Genomic DNA, 22,533 nt, shown 5'->3' with positions numbered 1-22,533 from the left:
TTCATGAGTGATGTAAAATGTGAGGTTAGGAGCAGTGCATGGTGTAGGGGTACAAGTTATCGTTAGCTCAGTGAACTATAACTTGTTTCAGTGTTTTTCAAATGTTAGCCTTTATTTTATTACAAGCCCTAACTATAAAGTCACTTTACCCTTTGTGTTATTTCAGTGAATTTCTAGAGTATCTTTAATGTAAGCTAAAAGCTTAGTACCTTACCCAACTATAACTTCACTTTAACACTGGCAAAGCTAATAGGCTGACAGTCATCACTAGACCTGATGCCTTTACCAAATGATTGGTGCCAAGTCGATATATTGCTCAATCAGACATCCTGATGAAAAAAGTCTGATTTTCTTTTGCAGTTTTTGGGGGGATTCTTGACTACTGAAGGACAAGAGTGAATGGAAAGAACATATGTTGGGGGGCGGAGCTATTCATGTGGGTGTTATGGAGCATGAGCTCAAAGTTAGTAAAATAAATTGAAAGGCTGGGTCAGTGAATCAGCTACCAAACAACTGCACTGCTAGATTTACTTGTTTTTTGTGGTTTTAGACTGAAGCAGTTGTATTTGGATAAAAATGGAATTTGTGAGATCCCATACCTGCATCAAATGGAAGATGAACAACACATATCCAGTCCAACTTGGGTGCGAGTCAACACCAGTCGGAACGAGTCCTCCCGCTCCCTTTCAAGGATTCATTCACAGTTAAAGAACAACCAACAGACAGACTTACCTGGAGTGCAGGAAGACATTCATAGTGATGGAGAGGAAATTGGTTATGTAGTGTCATCGAATAAGGATGATCCAGATCGTACAGGTAGGTGTCACATTGTGCATTAAAATGTAGATGTGCCTTTGTACCATGGCATTAAAATGATGATAGTTCTGTAAAGTTCTATGCAGGTATGCTGAAACATGTTACAATGTTTTCCTAAAATGTTGCCTTAGAAAGGTGAGATGCACCAGGGTGTACAACACCTGGTTAAGACAAACACCAAAAAAGACACATCATGCAGACAGGCATCTACGCAGCAGTGTAAGGGTGGACTCAACAGTACTACCTCTTGTACTCCTTCCTATTTTTGTTTGGATTGTGTTGCATGTTTGTTGTGATTCCGCAGTACTTAATTTGAGCTAGTGGTTGCCGGTGAGCACCACTGACACTTATTTTAGGGAACTGAGCCCTTTATACATGTTCGCAGGCATCAGTGCTGCTTATCAAAGATTACGGGGCTGATTTAGATCTTGGCTGGGAGTTGCTCTGTCACAATTATATTTCGGCGGACAGGATATCTGTTACTGTTGCACCTCCAGCACCTCCAACCCAAAGGATCTCACAACCTTAGCAAGAGGAGTGACATAGATATTGAAAAGAGTTGGGCTCAGGGAGGAGCCCTGAGGAACACCGCACAATAAGGGTTTGGGGGCTGAGTAGAACTGACCAAGCTTCACTGTCTGTGCCCTCTCACTGAGAAAGGAGGCAAAAAGCCCCAATGCCGAGCCCCCAATACCTATCTCTCTAAGGCGATCAATCAGCCTGTGAGGAGACAGGGTATCAATGGCGGCGGCGAGGTCAAGTAGAACAAAGAGAGTGGTATGCCCTGCGTCCACTTGAGTCCGAATGTTGTCAAAAACAGCCGTCAGTGCTGTTTCCGTACTATGGTGACTTCTAAACCCATGTTGAGAACCATCAAGTCGGTGGTGATCCTTTAGGTAGGTGCTGAGATGAAAGTGCAAGTGAGTTTCCAGGATCTTAGCTGGAACAGGGAGCAAGGAGATCGACCGATAATTCTTCAGTTCATCAGGATCCAGAGAAGGTTTCTTTAAAAGTGGCTTCACTACCGCCTCTTCCACTGAGTGGGATATTGCCCCTCTAAGATAGCAACATTCAGGACATAAGTAAGTAGGGGAAAGATGACTTCACAGCCAATTGTTAGCACCATGAGGGGGCAGTTATTCAGTGGGGAGCCCGATTTAACCCGTTCTAAAAACCGATCAGTCACCTCATATGACAAGCAAGGAAAAGTAAGAAGGCTGGTAGACACCTCCGTGAATGAGGCATCATTAAGATGGGGAGAGGGTCGAGCAGACGACCCCGCGATGGAGTTGGCTACTGCAAGCAGGGAATAAATGTCTGAGATATTTGTATGGAAAAATTCAGAAATGTTATCTCAATGTTCCAGGGGGAGTTCTGAGGGGTCAGTGACATTGGGAGAGGTGAGGGAGTTTAATACCTTCAAAAGATCCCTGGAAGATTTCAAAGATTCAATGGTCTTGGAAAAGTATAGTCTCTTCTCCTCCATGATAGCAGTTTTATAATTATCTAGACAACGTTTATCCAATTCCCTACTTCCTGTTCTAGGTCTGTGCGCCAGAGCCTCTTCTGTTTACGACAACCCTTCCTCAGCTTTCTGAGTCTCTCCGTAAACTAGGGAGCAGAGGATTTTTTCCTAGCTACAAAGTGTTTACTAAGAGGTGCCAGGGTGTCCATTGCTATCGATAGATGTTGTGATTGATCCGCAGCTGCCAAATTCACATTGTGAAACTTAGAGAGCTCAATGTTATTAAGGAGATCAGAAAGAGACTCCTTGTTGATGAGGCTAAAGTTCCTCCTGTCTTCTAAAGTCCTGCTGCCAGAAAGGGCCTTCGCTGATGCCATGAAGTGTAAATCAAAAGGGATGGTAAAGTGGTCAGACCAAGCTAGGGGGATAGGTTCCACCACCCTTATACGAGGGTCATTAGAGAAGACACCGTCCAGGATATGCCCCGCTATAAGGGTGGGCTTTTTGACTAATTGTGTGAAACCACAGCCACTCAAGGTTTCCAAAAGGCATTGAGAATCTTTACATTGGGTATTATCTAAATGAAAGTTGAAAAACGGTGAGCAGAGAAAGAGGAGGGTGAGGTGGAGAGAGAAGATGATTAAGTGAGAGGAAGCAGAGGATGAGATGGGCTTGAGAACAGGGCGCAGAGGGTGTGGCAGAGAGAGCAAACAAGATAAAGCGCATAGTTACACGCCCACACAATACTAGTAGGACAACCCCAACAGTAGATAGAGTATGCTACTCATACCCCTACAAGTCCATCCTGCATGTCCAAAGCCAGCTCTCAAACAGGTGGGAGACATTAGGCAACCCCATTCATCTTCACGGCCCACCCATGCTGCTTCATGGCCCTCCCAGTTCTTGAATCCTGGAGCCAGGCCTGCTAGTAATACTGCCCAAAGGCTGGGAAGTTTGGGTATTTCAGAAAGACGCTTCTCTATTGAACCATTGGGGCCCATGCATGCGAGCACAAGGCTGCATTTTATTTCTGACACCTTTATGGACTCAATGCAGTAAACAAGAAGGGGTGGCCTGGTATCGCTGCAACCTCTGCATTCCCCCTGCCATCTGCAGCACCTCTGCTTCAACACCTTGGTGCATAACATAAATTCACCTCCCAACTTCAAAGTTTATGGGGGTGCGATGTGTACAGCAGAATTGTCCAATTTGCCTGGTCTGTGTATGAGCAGTTTGAGCTAGTCCACTGTTTTGGTTTATCATTCTGGGATTTGTAATTTTCATTATACCATCGTAAAGTCAGAACTACAATTCCCAAAATGCAAAGAAAAAACCTGTACTAGCTAAGGTTTTCACAAATGGACCTAGGAAACTCGAGAGCGCAGACAACAAGGCTCCAGGTTGTCATCTCTGAGCAAATAAAGAGGGCCGAAAATTGCAGAATGTAAGCTGTGTAGCAGATACTGCTGAGGAAATAAAGTAGGATTGCCCCTTCCTCTCTGAATCTTGCATCTGGGTGTAGGTGAGATCAGATGTTGAGCCCCATTAGACAAACCCACAGATTTTAAAGTGTACCCATCACCAGTACTTTTATAAGTTCCAGCACTGCCACTGGATAGATGAAAAGGAAGATGTACAGCAGGCAGAATTGCTGTTTAATTCTCCCTTGCCTGCAGTGTTTGTCACCAAGAAGATTACTGAAGGGACGATCTGATCTCATCTTTTACAGCAGTGCCTGAAACAGAGAATAGAGGTTATACCTTCCCCACCCCTCCCCTTTGGCAAAACAACTTCTTTCAATTCCCCACGAGTGCTGGAGTCTGGAGGCTGACTGAAAGCTGAGAACCTGCATCTTGTCCTGGGAGTTCAGTGAGCAGTTCTTGTACCACCTCAGCCAGCCTCATGTCCCTGCCCTTCCATCCCCCCTGTAACAGTATTACCCTGAGCAGGATCTGATGGTGGGAGGAGCAGCTCCTGTGTTCAAGTCTGTAAACTCCCTGTATGATGGGGCTGGGACAATGAGGGAGTGCAGCAGGAGGTAAAGGAGTTCTCTAAGGAGACTGGAGAGGCTACTATGAGGCTAACAAAAGATAAGTCATAGCTACTATAGCATCCTCCCAGCCCGGAAGCATGCACATGAATACGCCACACACAGACCTCTGGATTGTACATCTTTATTCCTCTTCATACAATCACACACTGTTCTCTGATTGTCATACCCGTTAATAAGCACACCAGAACACCTTAACACCTCCCAGCCAGTTATATACTTACTCTGTTGAGTCCGCCCAGAACAACAAGGGTCCTAGGACACATAGTCTAACAACACTACACCCCCCGTGTTATTGAAAAAGTGCAAACAACAATTACATTGTATTTCTTTGATAAGTACTCGAGGCGCTCTCACTAGTCGGGCAGATCAAGTGGCAGGAAGCGGTTGAGATGCACTCTGTTCATGCACCGATGATACAGGTTCTGATGCTTAATCTGGATTGTTAGGTGGGATGGCCTCATTGATAAGTACAGGAGCTGATGATCGCAGAGGTAGGTACTCAAAATGTGACGAGTCCCATGTGATGGACTGTCTAGGACGATGGGCCGTCACCAGTGGTCCTTTGCACATCACAATCCTCAGAGGATTGTCAGCAAGTAGAGTGTATGTTTTCCGCTTTTGCTTCTGCTTGACCAGGACTAAATCACCTTAACTGAACACTGTGTCTTGTGCCCTCCGACACTAATCAGTATATGTCTTCATTTTTCCCTATTCGAAAAGTGTTAGTGACACAAACTTTATCAGCACTCATGGAGCAGGCTACTGTCCATTGCAGCAGGTTGGTTTAATGGCTCTCCCAAATAGCAAGGTGGCAGGACTTTCCCCAGTTGTGGAGTAAGGAGCTGAACGATAAGCACGGAGGGCATGATGCAAGGCTTGCTTTAATTTAGTCCCCTCCATTGGTGTTCACTGAATAAAGATTTCAGGACGAAATTAACCGCCCAACTTGTAATTAGGGTCTAAGGGCCAGATGTAGGTAATTTCCATTTACCGATTCATAAATACCGACTCATACCGAATCGGTATTCCTGAATCGGTAAATGGTATGTGGGTAAAAAATCGGTAAAAGTTACCGAATCGGTATGACTCGGTAACCCAAATTGGTAATTACCGAATCGGAATAATCCGAGTCGGTAAATTCCGAGTCGGTGAAACCCAAGCATCCCTATGGGCCACATGGCCCATAGGAATGAATGGGATTCACCGAATCGGAAAAATCCTATTCGGATTTTACCGATTCGGTAATTACTGATTCGGTAATTACCGAATCAGGAGTTTGAAACACGCCATGTAAGCCTGCCAACCAATCAGGGACAGCCTACACACCCCACAACCAAGGCCCTGTGAATCCAACCAATGAGAGTGAAGCACCCCACCCCAGTACCTGGGAGTGGCCACACCCATGCAGGTGGAAACCAACAGAACAAACAATTCTTCAGAGCAGAGCATCCACAGGCAAGCAGAGTGACAGAATGGAGGCACAAGAAGGCCAAAAGGATGGTGGTGAGAGGAAAAGGAATATAAAGTTCAGCCCAGAGGAACTACAGGTGGCTGTGGATGAAATAGTAAGCCACTACAGCCAAATATTTGGGAGACAGTCTCTGCATGTTGCAGAGACTGTGAAGAGGAACATTTGGATAGCTATTCAGGCCAAAGTCAATGCCATTGGTGTCACCCACCGGGAGATTGAGGATATCAAAAAGAGGTGGTATGACCTGCGCATCGTGACGAAGAAGAAAATTGTTGCACAGAAAAAGGATGCTGGTGTGACTGGAGGTGGCAGGAGCAAAGCACCAAAACTGACACCAATAGAGGAGCTAGTGGAAACCACCATGGAGCCAGAATGCATCCATGGGATAGGAGACCTGGATAGCACAGCGAAAGCAGCCATCATGGTAGACGTAGTCATGTATACATAGATGCAAAGTACACCACACATGACTCAGCAAGGCATGCCACACACATCACCAAACAAGCAATGTGGATGTGCAAAGGTGTGCAGACTATTTAATTAAGAACCACACACAGACAAACAAAAACATTGACCCTATGTCAATTTGATTCCACAGGAGAGTCGTCACGCAGTTCAGCACCGCCGAGGGAGGAGAGGGCAGCACCAACTAAAAGAGGGGAGAAAGAAAAGAGGAAAAGTTGTCACAGCGCAGGAGAAGGAGGAAACGCTCCCACCCAGGAGCCCTCATCTCCAGACCCACCCACTACACCTGTCCCAATGTCCCCTCTGTTGTTTGGATCTCCTGACCTCACAAACACACCCAGTGCAATGTCCAGAGGGCCCATGCCAGGAGGGGAAAGTAGCCATGCGGAGCCCCCGCAGAGGATCCTGCAGACCTCTGAATCAGAGGATGAGGAAGATGTCCCCCAAAAGAGTGCACCAGTGGATGACAGGCCAAGACCACCGATTGCAGCAGGCGCTGCGCGCACCAGTGTCCTAGGCAGGAGGGTACGTGAGGGTGAGGAGGGCCAGGAAGGGGAGAGCGTCTTCTGTGGCCTGGAGGGCACAATGGTGAAAGTACAGCGCCAGCAGGCCAAATCACTGCAAGCCATGTATAGGCAGGTTCGCTGTATGAACACCAAAATGTCCAACATGGACAAGGGCATAAGCCAAATGCCATCTAGCCTGGAGCAGATTGCACAAGGGATCACAGACATCTCAACATACATGGGAGTTCTCTCAGACAAGTTGGACAGGGATCATCTCCAGCGTGCCAGGGAACGACAGTACATGCGCCAACAGACAAAGGCCAAGAGTAGGTTCGCAACCAATACAGCACTCCTCTGCAGACGCTCCATTTCAATGCAGGAAGCAATAGTGCACTGCTGCACAGACTTAACACGGGGCATGGGTAGAGTGACCTCTGCGATGGAGCAGATGTTGAACTCCAACACAGGCAATGCTGGTGACACGGGTGTGGAGGAGACTGAGGGGTCAACCAGCAGGAGTGGCTCCAGTACACCTGTACCGGAGGTGCGCAGGAGCAGCAGGCACAGCCATGCGGAGTCAGGCACCAGCATAGAATCTGAAGGACAGGCACCAAAATCCCGCAATGTAGTGTGAGGACGCAAGCACTGACCTATGTGGGAGACAGACTCAACTGCACACAGTGACGGAAACTGAGAATGTGCAGCCAGTGACATTGACGTACATTGATGGATCCTCTTCAGAAGTGACAATGATGATGTGGTGCTGATTAAACTACTCATGTCATGAAGTATACCTGTGTATGTGTCATACTTTACCTAGAAATATCGTCGTGTTATTTCTGTCCGTCTCAATCTACCATCTAGTGCGGCTGGTCCTGTTGCCTGGGGCTCTGCATGTTCTTGGTCGTCATCTATGTTCTCATGATGTGTCAACTCCACCTCTGTGCCTTCCTTGGTAGCAAGATTGTGCAAAATGGCACAGGTGACTATTTTTTTGCAACACAGGATGGGGGTGTACTGTTGCGCACCTCCACTTTTGTGGAGGCAACGGAACCTGCTCTTCAGGAGTCCAAAGATTCTCTCCACTACGTTGCGGGTGGACCTGTGTGCCACATTGTATCGCCTTTCTGCTCTGTTGGTTGGGTTGAGGTACGGTGTCAGCACAAAGGAACGCAGGGCATATGCACTGTCACCTGGGAGAGAACGAGAGGTACATGAGTTATATTCACATTTCACATTTAGCTGAGATACATTTCAGGGTGTGTACAACATCTTTACTTAGCAGATATCCATCTCCAAAATCTCCATTCAGTAGCCGTGTGTATATTCCGCTGTTCTGGAATATGTAGGAGTCGTGCGTGCTCCCTGGGAATTTGGCAACTATGTCGGTGATGATGTTCCCTGCATTGCATATCACCTGCACGTTGATGGAGTGCGTAGACTTACGGTTTCTGTATATGTGTTTGGTGGCTGCAGGTGGGCACAGGGGAATGCGGGTGCCATTAATGCAGCCTATCACATGCGGGAAGTGTGCCAGTCCATAGAAGTCTGTTTTAGTTTTGGCAAGTTCCACAGGTGTGTCGGGGAACTATATGTAATGTCCCATTCTCTGAGTCATGACATCCAGGAACTTCCTGATAAAACGGGACAGACAGCTCTGGGATCCACCTCGTACTGCAGCTATCACACTCCGGTAGCTCCCAGAGGCAAGCAGGTGTATGCTACACAGCACCTGGACATGGGTCGGGATGGCGTGGGCCCTGGGTGTTGGATGATCCAGGTATGGGTGGAGGTCCCTTATTAGGTCTATGATGGTAGTGGGGTGCAGCCTGTACCTCTGGAGTATCTCAGGCTCAGTCAATTGGAACAGAGTGATCCTCTGCCTGTACACCTGCTCCTCCCTTTGCCATACCCTCAGACCTGCAGCCTGTAGCCTTCGCCTCCTCGCAATCACATAGAGTGCCGCCATTTTGACAACACTGTTGCATTTTGGGCCCTTTTTTATAGCATGCACATGGTTACCACCAGCTTTCAGTCCATGGTAAATACTGACTCTTAAATACCGAATTTCAATTAATTCGGTATTTTTGGCCTTTCCTACATCTCGATGGCCATGTTTTCCGATTTCTTTTTTACCGATTCGGTGAATAAGGACTCGGTAATTTTCGTATCGGTAAATTACGAATCGTAATTATGTACTCGGTAAATACTGAGTCGGTATTTTTCCGATTCATATTTACTGATTCGGTATTTTTTTGTCACCTACATCTCTTTCTCGCTATACCAGTCGGTAACGGCCAATTTTACCGATTTTAGTCCATTACCGACCGGTATTTGGCTTCCTACATCTGGCCCCAAATGTCTTAATCAAAAAAGTAATGATCAATGAACATTTTTAAAAATATGGTTTAATTCTCGGCTTCTAAAATGTAAAAATCACTTTTTTGGACTTCACATTTCTGTGTGGTAAGTGACTTACAATCATGCTCCTAAATCCTTCTTTCAAAATCAACCAAACATCTTGATTTTATGCAGTGCTTCATAATACACACTTCTGCTGCAGCTGAGTGCTATGTATAGCCAGAATTTATGGAGATAAGAGGGGGAAATACATTGCATGGGGCCCCTTAGCAGATCTAGCAGGAGTGGGACCCTCTTGTTTCGTTACACCACTGAGCCCACAGCTGTGAACAGTGTGCTTGACCACACGGCCTGGCGCAGAGCTTTTCTGCACACCAGGCCTATGGCCAGAACCTATGGCCATTTGCACCCGGCACTAGGGAGCAGGTCTGGTGCAGACCCCTCTTGAAGGCTTTGGCTGGACTTCGAGCCCCCCACACATGGCTTGAGGCCCTGCACAGTGAACTCGGTGGCCTGGGGCTTGCTCACGGTTTAGTCACAGGCCAGACGTTGAGCCAAGAGTCTGCTGCTCAAAGCCAAAGGTTGTTTGCAGTGGGCTTAGAGGAACAGGGGCTGAGTGCCAAGGCTGGACTGACCGCAGCGGGCATCGGGCATCGGGCATTTCCCCATAAGATTGGAAGGGTGGAGGACTGGGTTTGCAGCAGTGCAACAATATCGGCCCCCAGTAACAAAAACAGCAGTGCTTCACACTGCACCCAGACCCCGCCCCCTCCCAAGGGGAGGTGGGGGGAGGGGGGGTCCGACAAAATTGCTGAGGCTGCTTAGGGTTCCCAGTCCTGATGAGAGCAGGACCTAGCAGAAGGCAGAAGCATGAGGTAATAATATTTAACATTGAAGTATGCTATGCACTGTCAGTATGTAAACAAACTATTTCATATCTGTAGGTGTGGCATCGTTATGGAAATGGAAATGGTGAGGTATGTGATGTCATTTGCAATGTCATCTTTGTCATCCTCTGTGTGGTTGTAAGCAGTGCATTGTGGCAAGTGACGGTTAACCGTAACCGATGAATGTCAGTGTTTTTTAGCTGACAATCATAAACAAATTTCACTTTATGACAGAAATATATGGTTTTGATGGTGTAAGCGCAGATTATAGTTTGTGTAGCAAACAATTGCATTTGCATTTGTCACCCCGAGTGGGATGGGTATGCTCAGACGTGGGTCCCTCGCTAACTAGGCCATTGGATCAATCTATCCTGGCTGATGAGGGCTGATAGCCAGAAACCGGTCCTAGGATGCTTGATTCCGGTCCAGGGAAGACATGGCTTGGCAGTTCGGGCTGGACTGTTCCCATGAGGCACAGGGTCAAGACTGATTTGCATATGTCTGAACTGGGGTGGTGTGGTGAGCAAAATAATGATGGATTAAACCAAGATCTATGACTGGGGGTGAATACAAATGATCATAAACCCAAGTATGAAAATGATGCAAAAATTAATTATATCTTAAAAACGAATTCATCAATATGTACACAATAAAAACATGATGAGCCATCCTGCTGTATCTTAAAGGGCCCAACTGCTTTCTCTTTTTCAGACATGCCCAGAGAAATGAGGCTAGAGAAAAACAAATATAAGAATTCTGCAAGGATTTAAGGAAAAACAGAGCTACAACGCAAAATTTAAAGTTGTGACTCTTACAAATTGGTACAATAAATTTGTATCGTTCTTGACAATAAAAACCACAAAAAAACATGGAGATCATTTTGTGGGGACTTGTTGTCACAAGGACATACTGAGAGATCCGAATGTTTGTATTGCTTCCCTGGAAATCCTATCATCAATGGGATCATATTTAAGCGAAATCTCAGTAATATATATTTGTGGTGTGAGAATGTGACATCCGCAGGTAACAAAAAACTTCCCTCCATCAGCACAGGTGTTAATTCATACAGACGAGCCGTCTGGGTGTGGGAGTTTTTTTCCTTTCTCGGATATTGAGCCCTCAAAATGAATATCTCTGCCAGTTTTTGCTTAGATATGAATTTACAAGTAGAGGGGTCTTTAAAAAGGCAGCTTGAACCAATATCAGATAATTCCGACTCCAAAAACTGTAGCCACTTAACCCTACTATAATTGTCTGACTTTGAAATAATTGTTATCAAATTTTGTATGAGGGGGACTGTCACCCTTCGCCAGATAGAGTGCCACAGTAGGAGTGGTGCCATTTTAATTGTGTCAATGATGTATGGTAAAGCCAGTTCCATGTGTAAAACATAGTTTGAGTATGACTGTGGAACAGAAGTAAAGGACTTTAAACATTTGTTCTCTATGGCCTGCAGAGTATCACAAGGAGCCTCCCCCAAATTGCTGCACCACATACTGCTGCCACCTTAGTTTTGGCATGATAAATGTTAATGTTATGGGGCATTTGTACAAGCGCACGGCTACTCCGAAGAGTGTCCCGGCGCTAAGGAAAAGAAAAAGAAAAGACCCTGGGAAGAGAGACACAGTTAACTCCCACTCATACATAGATCTCATTATTGATGGAACAGCCAGGTCTTGAGTTGGCGTCTGAAGCTCAGGAGCTCTGCTTCTTGTCTCAAAGATAAAGGCAGCGAGTTCCATAAGCTACTCACTACCACCTGAAAGGAGCGTCCACCCTTCCTTGCCCTACAGAATTTAGGCATTAGCTGCAAATATTGGGTTGATGACCTCAAATTCCTAGCTGGAATATAAGGCATAATTCTTTTTCTAATATACTGTGCCCCACTGTTATGCAACGCCTTGTAGACCAACACCAGAGATTTAAAATCAACTCTGTTTTTTACTGATAACCAATGAAGTGATCTCAGGTGATTCCTCATGTGTGTTCTAGGCCCGACTATAGAAATTGCTCTGTCGGCTTAATTCTGAACAACCTGAAGACGGTTCAATAAGTACTTGGGGGTATCTAAATAGAGCACATTCGCATAGTCCAGCCTAGACATTATCAAGGCCTGGACCACTGTCTTTCTATGGGACAGTGGCAGCAATGGAAGGAAATTCCTCATCATTTTTAACAGCCTGAAGCACATACCAGCCATTTTCATTGTGAACGGTCTAACTCCCAGCCTTTTAGTGAATGTTTTCAGTGCCATAAGGTTTCTCTGCATGCCCAATGCTCTTCCCTCTGATAATTTAGACCATGATTGATTTCTATCAAAAAGGACTCCTAAATAGGGGAACGAGTCCACCACCTCAGCCTTACCGGAGTCCATAAAAAAAGAAGGAGGTCTGTCCTGTTCCCCTCGCAATGATAATAAAAGATTTGCTCTGGTTAACCTTTAAATCTAATGATGCCATAAAAGTTGAAAATGCAGTTATAAGATGCTGGAGCCCCCTCCCAGTTCTCGCCATCAATACGGCATCGTCCGCATGTGCTTTTTTTTTGTGAAAACCTTTATTGAGGCATTTATAAATTACACAGCTGTTTCGCCTACATCCTGCAAAGTCAGGCCGGCAGCTACCACAATTTCCGTAATACAAATTGTTCATTGAGGGGGCTCATTTCTGACACAGCAAGCCGCCTACAACCCATCAGGGCCGGCCGCGTTAAGGACTATAGGGAGCTGTGTGAGGCAGCATTCAGTAACAATGGAGATGACAACGTACATAGAGCAGAGAATGCATGAGGTTTCCGATATTTTGTTTTTTTTATTATCAACATTCAACTTCAACTTAACTATGTGTTCCGACAACCTGGTGGGTCTAGCGTGACATTACTTCCCTCCATGTACCCACCCCGACGCATATTTGAAGGAAAGGAGGGTAGGTTTCTAGGCGCAAGGCCGAACCCGCAGCATTAATCATGTCTTGGCTATGAGGGCCCTACACTGATTCTACTATACCCAGTGGAGAAACCCTGTAGCTCGGGGAGGAGGAGGATCGGGAAGGTGTGACTGAGGACTAGGTAATGAGAAGACGAAACGTGGCCAGTAGTATGTTATGGTAAATCTACACTCGTTGGGTTGCGTGGATGGGGCATATGAACTAGCTAGACAATGTGGGGCATCGTGATTCGTCATGCTTTCAACCTATAGATTGGAAATGAAGTGCAGGTTTCCGATACCATATGGGCACTGTGGACAATACTGAATATAGCACAGGAGGACCAACATGTAGGAGTGTAGTTAGCATTACGCGCGCCGGATATGGCATACAGACTGGTATGTATTCCGCAAGCGCTATGTATTAGGTATGAGGTGCAGTGTGCGGTACTGCAGAGGCCGCCCCCTGGCCTGGCGCGTCTGCTTCTGGCTGTGTAGTGGCTAAACGGAGAAGGTATGCAGTAAGCGGACCCCACACGTCCTTGGGCCTCGATTTATGGGGGAGAAGCTCTGCATAATTGTGCAGTTGATCTTGCCATGTGGTCATTGTAGTCCGCCAGTCTTTTAACTTGGGTGCTCGTCCGCATCCCCAGCAGCATGCCACCTGCCGCTTCGCGAGGAGAATGCCCAAAGCGAAACATTTACGGTGTGCCTGCAACGTGGGGCATGTTTGCCCCAGCAATGCGACTTTCGGGCAGGGTGATACACTCACCCCGACCATGTCCGACATAGCCGCAAAGACTTCCTCCCAGTAAGCCGCCACGCCGTGGCACGTCCACGCGAGATGGAAAAAATCCGCTCCCTCGGCCCTACAACGCATACACCGGTCATCGTCCCGGAGTCGGAAGCGGTGCAGTTTGGCCGCTGTATAATAAAGCCTGTGCAAGAATTTATAGTGTACTAGTCTGAGGCGAGTGCTACCTGTCACTGCTGTAGTGTGTGCGCAGCTCTCTTCCCATTGTTCATCCGACATTTGGGCATCTAGGTCACAGTCCCAGTCACGTCTTGCTCTAAGGGAGGGTGGGGATGGAGTTGTCTGTGTGTGCTTATAGAGCATAGACAACATGTTTCGGTGTGTCTGATTGGAGTAAAGAATGGAGGGGCAGTACTGTGTCCGGTTCGTCCGGGAAGGCGGGGGTGACCGCCTTTACATTCTGCCTTAGACGCACATAGAGAAACGTATCCATGACTGAGGGGGAGTTATCTCCAAAGAATTGTGCTGATGCTCGGAAACTGCCATGAAGATACAGGTCACCCCATGTGTGGAGTGCCAACCTTGTGAGCATTTTACAGCCTATTTCTTCGCAAGTGATACGGAGTCGTGGGTCGTGTGCTAGTGTGATAAGTGGTGAGTATAGGAACGGCATTCCCATAGCGTCCGCTAAGCGGCTCCAAGCAAGCACCGTAGAGTCAACCGTAGTGGGATCACGGTCTACAATCTTGGAATCCGAGTAGTGGTAGCCCGATGGGTGCGTTGGCCTCATGTAGCCATCCTCGACTGCCAGATGTGCCATGAAGGGGGGGGGGGGGTATAGCCAGTATGCAGCAAAGTGGGATTGCGCGCAATCATAGTATCGCCGGAAATTGGGAACGTCGAATCCTCCCTGGTGGTAGGGGAGCATTAGTGTTTTAATGCCAATTCGAGGTTGTTTGCCACCCCATATAAGTCTCAACATTTGTGAGTTAAGTGTACGGAAAAAATGGAAACCCGGGTTATACGGAATATTAGTGAAAAGATACAGTAGTTTAGGTAACACTACCATTTTGATCAGGGAAATGCGCCCTGCCATTGATAGTGGGAGATGGATCCACCTGGTGACTTTCTCAGTCAGCTTGTCCAAGACTGTACCGTAATTAGCTCAGATAAGAGTATCATGGTGCCTAGTCACGTTGATGCCTAGGTATTTGATCTCCTCTGCCTCCCAGATTAGAGGATCATCAAGGGGGAATTGCATGGTGATATCAGTCAGTGGGAACATGGCTGATTTCGACCAGTTTATTTGTATCCCTGCGAAACCGCTGAATTTGGTAATCTCGCGTAGCAAAGGTTTAAGGTTCTCCTGAGGTTTATGGACGTTAAGGGTCATATCGTCGGCGTACAAAGCTAAAAGCAATTGTTTCTCCGGATATATGAGGGAGCGGTGATTGTGGTGCTGGCACAGTTTGGCCGCTAAGGGTTCGATCGCCATTGCAAATAAGGGGACAGCGGGCACCCCTGCTGTGTTCCGCGGTGAATCTCGAAGGGGGGAGAGCGGGAGCCATTCAGCAGCACAGAAGCCAGTGGCTGACAATATAGTAGCCGAATCCAGTCCAAAAAACTAAAAGGGAACCCCATCCATTCGAGCAGCGCAAGTAGATAATCCCACTCTAGCGAATCGAAAGCCTTTGTGGCATCTAGAAAAACGGCGGCCGCTTCACATGTGGGGGTTATGTCCTGTATCACTGCCTGAAGTGTGCGCAAATTATGGGAAGTCGCGCGATTCGGGACAAAGCCCGCTTGATCCGGTAACACCAGCCGTTCCATCAGCAGATTAAGGCGCGATTCAAGCACTTTCGCTAGAATTTTTATATCCGAGTTTAGTAGGGAAAGGGGTCTGTATGAGTCGCAAGATTCCGGCGGCTTGCCCGGCTTCAGCAGCGATGCAATAAGGGCCTCCCGCATAGTGGTCGGTAGGATACCCTCCTCTAGAGCCGTGTAATACACTTGTAATATCGGGGCCAAAATGTGCATGTAGGTCTTGTAAAAGTCAATTGGCAGACCATCTGAACCCGGAGATTTATCCGATTTCATGGACATTATAGCGTCTGTGATTTCCTCCAATTCAAGTACGTGATGTAGGAATTTTTGTTGGGATGGGCCTAGCCATGCAAGTGCAGTGTCGTCTAGATAGGTCTTTAAGTTTATTGGAGTGGATCTTTGGGAGGTGTAGAGTGTGGAGTAATATTCAACGAGTATCCTAAGTTGGTCCGGTAAACTACGCTGGGGTGTATTGTGTTCGTCAAGCAGTGTAGTGATATAGTTATGTATCTAGGGGGATTAACAGCGGATGGAAGTGCCCTGCCTGGCCTGTCTCCCTCACCATATCTGCGTGCTGTGTGTGGCTTCCCTAGGACCTTACATTCTTTTTCTGATAGTTCTGTATACTCATTAAGTTTCTCACGGAGTTGAGCTTTGGCTGCATGGGTGTGTGTGGTACTGTCTGTGTCTTTTTCGAGTTGCTTCAGCTCTAATTCAAGTTTACGCAACTCATCACGCATGGATTTGAGGACTCTGCCCCTTTAGCAATGCACCTTCCCCTGACGGTAACCTTAAAAGACTCCCAGACTGTTGTTATGCTGGACACCGAGGATATGTTGCGATCAAAGAAATCTTTTATGTCCTGTTCTAGTTCCGCCTTGAAGGCCGAGTCGGTCAGGTAGGCAGGGTTAAGGCGCCAATTTAAGTAAGGGGAGACATCCAGTGGGACACGCAGCGTCACTAATACCGGGGAGTGGTCGGAGAATGTACGAGCAAGGTGAGATGCTCTAACTAACCATGAGGAGAGCCCCGCAGTACAGAATATGTAGTCTAGTTGCGCCCAGGTGGAGTGTACCGCTGAATAGCGAGTGCCCTGTGTGTGCGTGGGGTGAATGTGTATCCAAACGTCTATCAGGCGATATTCTTCGACAATATCCGAGATGGCTCGCTGAGTGTGCGTGTAGTGTGTCGCCTGTGGGTGGGATCTATCAATGTTAGGACAAAGTGCAGTGTTGAAATCCCCTCCTAAGACAACATGAGCAATCCCCAACGACTGAACTTTACCCCATAGCGTAAGGAGTGTGGATGGGTCATCCGTATTAGGCCCATAGTAACATGCAAAAAGAACTGTGTGTAAGTAAAGTCTTCCCCATGGCATGCAGAACCTGCCATTCGAGTCAATTTCAGTTCCATCAAGAGTGAAGTGCACTCCACGTCGAACCAGGATTGTTATCCCTCTAGGGTAGTTGGTGTATGATGAGAACACTCTGCTGGAGGCCCAGCGGGACGCAAACAGCGGAGGATTTCCCAACATTAAATGCGTTTCTTGGAGCATGGCGATGGACACTCCCGGCCTATCTAAGTAACCCAGAATCTGTCTCTTCTTCCTCGGGTTGTTGAGCCCATGGACATTCCACAAAATCAGTTGCAGTTGTTGGAGAGGTTGTGCTTCCACTACATCACCCATCTCAACAAGTGCGGAAATGTGCATTGTACAAGTGTGACATAGAGGTACATACAATAAACCACGCCATCGGTGCATCTAAAAATCCCAAATCCCAGTCTATCCTCTCGTCCCAATTCCACTTCAAAGTTACTGTAACTATGACCATGAGTTGTCAGAACCTTCGCCCACCCACACCGGCAACCCCAACCCGCCGGGTAAAGAGCACCTCCCATCCCACCCAACAGCCCGCAAAAAATAAAAATAAACCAACATTTCAAAGCTATCTTTTCCCTAAGGAGGAAGAGGTTGTAAAGGGGATCACCCATTGGGGAAACAAGTCTAGGGGCGCCCGACCTGCTCCCACCTCACAGTTCGCACCCACTAGATGCCAGGTAGTAACCGGGTCGTCTGTCCTGGGATGGAGGTGGGTTGCCGAGCACAACTTATTGTTCAGACCAGTATATAGGAAGTCTTTAAAAGTACCTCACCGGGAATGTAGTGCGCCAGGAGCAGCGATGTACAGGCATGCGAGTCACTGTCACCAGTCTTATGCCTAGTTAGTTTCAGTCTTGTTGCTCCATCGGCGAGCGTGACCTGGAGCGGCGCCCACCCACGTCGTCCCTGGCGCGGTCACGTTTCTGCTGCTTTAGGAAATCTTCAACCTGCTGTGGGTTTGCAAAGATGTGTTGCTTGCCCTGGTAGGAGACTTTTAGTTTCGCAGGGTAGAGCATGGCGTAGGATAGTTCCTGAGCTTGCAACTTCTTTTTCACGGCAGCGAATTTACGTCGCGCCTCTTGCACTGCGGGGGTAAAATCCGGGAAAAAAGACAAGGTTGCATTGCCATAGTTCACTGTGCCAAGTTCGCAGGCGCGGCGAAGCACCGCGTCACGGTCCCTATAATTCAGAAAACGTGCAATAATCGGTCTGGGCGCAGACCCTGGAGGAGGGCGGGCTGCGAGAGATCTGTGTGCCCTCTCAACGATGAGGTGTGGGGAGAAGGATTCCTTCCCAAACAGTTCAGTAACCAAGGATTCGACGAAGGGCTCCATTTTCCCAGTGCTTGTTGATTCCACCAGGCCTAAAATGCGGACATTATTTTGGCGGGACCTGGTTCCAAGTCCTCGTTCTTGTCCGCGATGACTTTAAGGAGTTTGTCCATTTGGGTAGCTTCCCGGATCGCAGTGGCGGCTCCGTCCTCCAATCCAGAAATTCTGTCCTCGGCCTCTTTTATGCGGGTGTCATGTTGGTCTAGTTTAGCCACTATCCCATCCATACGGGAATTCATGGTGTCTATTTTGGCATCTATGGTGGAGAAGCTTTGTTTGATACCTAAAAGTAGGGATTTCCAGTCTTCATCTGGCGGTGCGGATGTGGTGGGCTGCCGTCCGGCCTAGGCATCGTTTTGGTTGTCTTCCTGGCTTCAAACGGGATCTTGGATTGTTTGGAGTCACCATGACCCATGGCACGCCTCGGCGTTCGTAATGTCGCGATCTTGAGATCTTGGGATCAGCCAGGCTTGTGTTGATCGAGGAACAGGAATTGGGGGAGATGCCACGGGCTTGAGAAGCGTGTTCGGTCACCCCAAACCTCCGCTGCGATGGTCCGCGAATATGGCAGCGGGAGGAATTATGGGGTCTGCGCTTCCTCCCTGACAGCCTTGTGGAGGGGGGGGGGGGGGGGGGGGGGGGGGGGGGAGGGGTGTGTGCGATGAAGGTTCCGGCCCTGGCGAATTCCCCTGTCTGTCCGCCCCGCGCCAACCGTTAAAACATGCCAAAAATGGAAGCTGCAAGGATAAGTGGCGGCAGGGCCTCCCTCCGCGCCTAATGGCCGACTCGATGTGGCAGCGGTCGCGCCAGTATGGCTGTACGGGGCTTCCAGGGCAACGGCACAACCAAGGTCCCTCGGCGGTCGTTCAGTGAGGCAGCGCAATCGTTCTTCAGGCAGCACTGGGCACCGCGCCGGAGGTAATGGTTGCGGCGGGATCCAGCAAGGGGGTAGGCCGTGCAGCGTCAGTATCCAGACGGGGGGGGGGGTAGATGACTGGCTAAGGCTGCAGCCGTTCGGGGGGCCCCTCACCTCTTCAGGATTCCGCCTCGGGAGGGCCCGCGAGTCTGCACCGTCCGATGTTCGGGCAGCCGCGTCCATGCCTCAGATCCCTGGTATTTCCTAGTTCGTCACCGCAGGAGGGTAGGACCACAGGAGAACGTGAGGCGCCGCTCACCAGATCAAAGGCGATTTACTCCGGTTCCGGGAGTGTTATGCGGGAGATCTTGGTATCGGAACGTTCACCCCAGCAAGGTGGTCAAGGTCCCATTGCAGGCAGGGCGATTTTCGCCGGTCAGGATGGCGTGAAGGATAGATTCATGCTCGGCTAGGCGAGAGCCTCACTGCAGTGCGGCCATCTTGGTCCGGCGCCACCTAGCGCCCCCCATCGTCCGCATATGCTTACATTGGTAACCGCTGATGGTTGGAGAGCACGGGGACGTCCAAGGCTTCGCCCTCAAGATGTTTTCCCACACCATTAGTGTAGATGGAAAATAAAAATGGTGCCAGGACGCAGCCTTGTCTTACCCCTCTCAAGATCTGAAATGAGCGGGTACATTCCCTCTTCCTTCCATAGTGGACTGAGGAGGAGTGCCTGATCTATTCCCATGTCCTCCATTATCTGCCAGAGTCTAGGCTGGGACACAAAGTCGAAAGCTGCGGCTAAGTCCATAAAGGCGAGATCGATCTTCCCACCCTTAGCTCTGACATATCTATCCATGATCAATGACCGATTCAGGCATTTGTCTATTGTTCCTTTTCCCATTTTTACTCCTCGCCCATGCCTCTAGTCTCGTTAAAAGTTGGCGACCCATAAGTTTGGCTGACGTATCGATCAGTGAGATCGGTCGATAATTTTTGGGATTACTTTTGTCTCCCTTTTTATGAAGTGGGACAATAATACTTGTTTTCCAGGACTTAGGGGGGCCCCTATGGCAATTTTGTTAAAAACATTAGTTAAAAATGGAGCCCATATGTCCATGTTCTCAAAGAAAAAATCCATTGGGACACCATCGGGCCCCAGGGCTTTCCCACTGCTGCATGTCTCAATCCCGTTCCTGACTTCATTATAGTTGAATGAAAGGTAAATCTCAGGGGTAAAGGTTACTGGTGGTGATACGTAATCAGTTGGGGAACAAAATGCCTTTAAAATGAGCCACCCAATCCTCCTCCCCCACATTAACATCAAGATCTGGGTTATTTGGAGTTTTAAAATGCGGGCCATTTATTATTCCCCATAACTCCTTTGAGTTGCCTGAGGCCGAGGCCTGCTCTAAATTTGCCCAGATTTCTATTTTGAGTTCCTTTTCCCTATTTTTCCTCACCTTTTTATATTCCCTTCTAAGTATATAACTTTCTGACATATTCCTAGTCTTGACCCCTAAACCTTTAATAAGCACTTTCTTTTTCTGGGAGCAAATAGAGTCAAACCAGCCCTTCCCCTTTTTGACTTGTTAGTACTGTTCTTTACAAGTGATGTCCTTATACATTCCAAAAGTCTACAAAGGAAGATGTCACAGACTGGGGGTCGCTGTCAGGATCTAAACAGATACTAATGGTGGGAAGGGCACTCCTGATGAATTTTGGTATGACCTTCTTTTTATCAACTTTTGGCCACTTCAGTTGATATTCGTTTTGCCTTGCTAATATTAGTTGACCAGTTATCTGAGGGTTTGTTGTCAACTTCTGGATAAATTTAATTTCACACATTAAAATCGTATGATCCCTAAAAATATTGAATTCAGTAGTTACTTTACTACATCTAATATTTAAAGAATTTGCAGCCAGTATAAAATCAATTGTCGATTCCTGGTGAACCCTACGAAATGTTGGCAATAGGTTATCATTTCTAGAGGCTAAGTTGTTGACAATAACCATATTTCTTATTGATATTAAGGTATTGCGAGAATTTCCATAAGTATTGTGCGAAAGGTGATGGACAGGATTGCCCCTCATATCCCCCACACCACAAAACCTCTCTCAATTGTGTTTGCACGGAGGTAGATTGAAGTCTCCCAACCATAGAATATTAAGGGCCCCCTTTTTTTCAAATATAAATAGTTACCTTGTCAATGGCACAGTTCACTTCATCCAAGATTTTAAAGCTATTTATGCCAAAATTATTATAATAAAAATGTATTAAAAGCCATTGGTCTCGGTTCGTAAACTCTAAGATCATGAGATGAAAATTTGGGGAAGTTCCTTCCATCATCTTTACTTTTACTGGTAGTGTATTTGGAATTAAAGTGATTAGTCCCCCCCTTTGCTCTTCCCGATGGGGACGGAGTAGCTCTTGTTTGGAAAGAGCGGTAACCATTTACAGTAATATCTTCTATGGCCCTAGTCTCTTAAATGCAGGTGATGTCAAAGTCCTGCCACAGACTGAGCCATTGGCTGTCCCCAAGTTTGTTTGCAAGACCTGCGACATTCCAAGATGTTATTCTTATTACCTCTGACAATCTGCTTATAGTGTTACTCGGGGTTATAGTCACTTCTTCACTAAGGGGAGTTTCTCTTTGGCCAGCATGTCATGAGGCCCTTCAGGCTATCAAAAAGGACACAGAAACTGCAAGATCACTGGGTAGCCTTCAGTTTCGTAAGTCGTCCTTTCGAGGTGCTAAAGGACGTGGATCCTTCTCCAATAGAGGGGGCTACAATCAACAGAGGTCATACCAAACCTCCCAAAGTAATCAGAGATACCAACCTTACAAGCAACAGTCATACAGAAAGCGAGGTAACTCGCAATCAAGAAGGAATCCCACGTACCGTGGACGAGATTCCACCAAGAAACAATGAGACATGCCACCTGCCACCATCTCTGCCCCCCCCCCCCCAGTCAAAGTTTGGAGGAAAAATATCCCAATTCTACTCGAACTGGTCCGCAATTACTATAGACAAGTGGGTCCTGAATATAGTGGCCGGAGGCCACAATTTGGAATTCATCAAGATCCCTCCAAATTCTCCTCCAAAGGGCCTACCTCCTGCTCCTCTCAAGCAGCTGTTTTCCAAATAAATGTGATGATTTGGAAGGGAACGATCGAAAAGGTCCCTCATTTGCAAAAAGGAACAGGATTTTACTGAAGATTTTTCATCATATGGAAAAAGTCGGGAGAATGGCGCCCCATCCTCGACCAGCGCGCCCTCAACAAATACCTGAAAAAACTGTCCTTCCGAATGTTAACACTTCAGGAAATCCTCCAGCTCCTTTCGGTAGGGGATCACATGGCCACCTTCGACCTTCAAGACGTTTATTTTCATGTGCCGATCCTCCCCAGACACAGAAAATTCTTACGGTTCAG

General features: G+C 47.5%; 1 protein-coding gene across 1 annotated transcript in view; it reads left to right on the top strand.

Moving 5' to 3' along the window:
* The window catches only part of XRRA1 (X-ray radiation resistance associated 1), a 364,268-nt gene that overhangs the window by 125,048 nt on the left and 216,687 nt on the right, over positions 1 to 22,533 (top strand). Inside the window, exon 9 of the mRNA XM_086933240.1 lies at positions 551 to 816. Within this exon, the coding sequence (XP_086789366.1) occupies positions 551 to 816 (266 nt within the window). The remainder of the gene's footprint in view (positions 1 to 550; positions 817 to 22,533) is intronic.

Source organism: Lissotriton vulgaris, chromosome 8 (genome assembly GCF_964263255.1).
Source record: "Lissotriton vulgaris chromosome 8, aLisVul1.2, whole genome shotgun sequence".
Taxonomy (NCBI): Eukaryota; Metazoa; Chordata; class Amphibia; order Caudata; family Salamandridae; genus Lissotriton; species Lissotriton vulgaris.
Note: the sequence above shows the minus strand (reverse complement) of the source record. Positions and strands in the feature narration are given on the sequence as shown.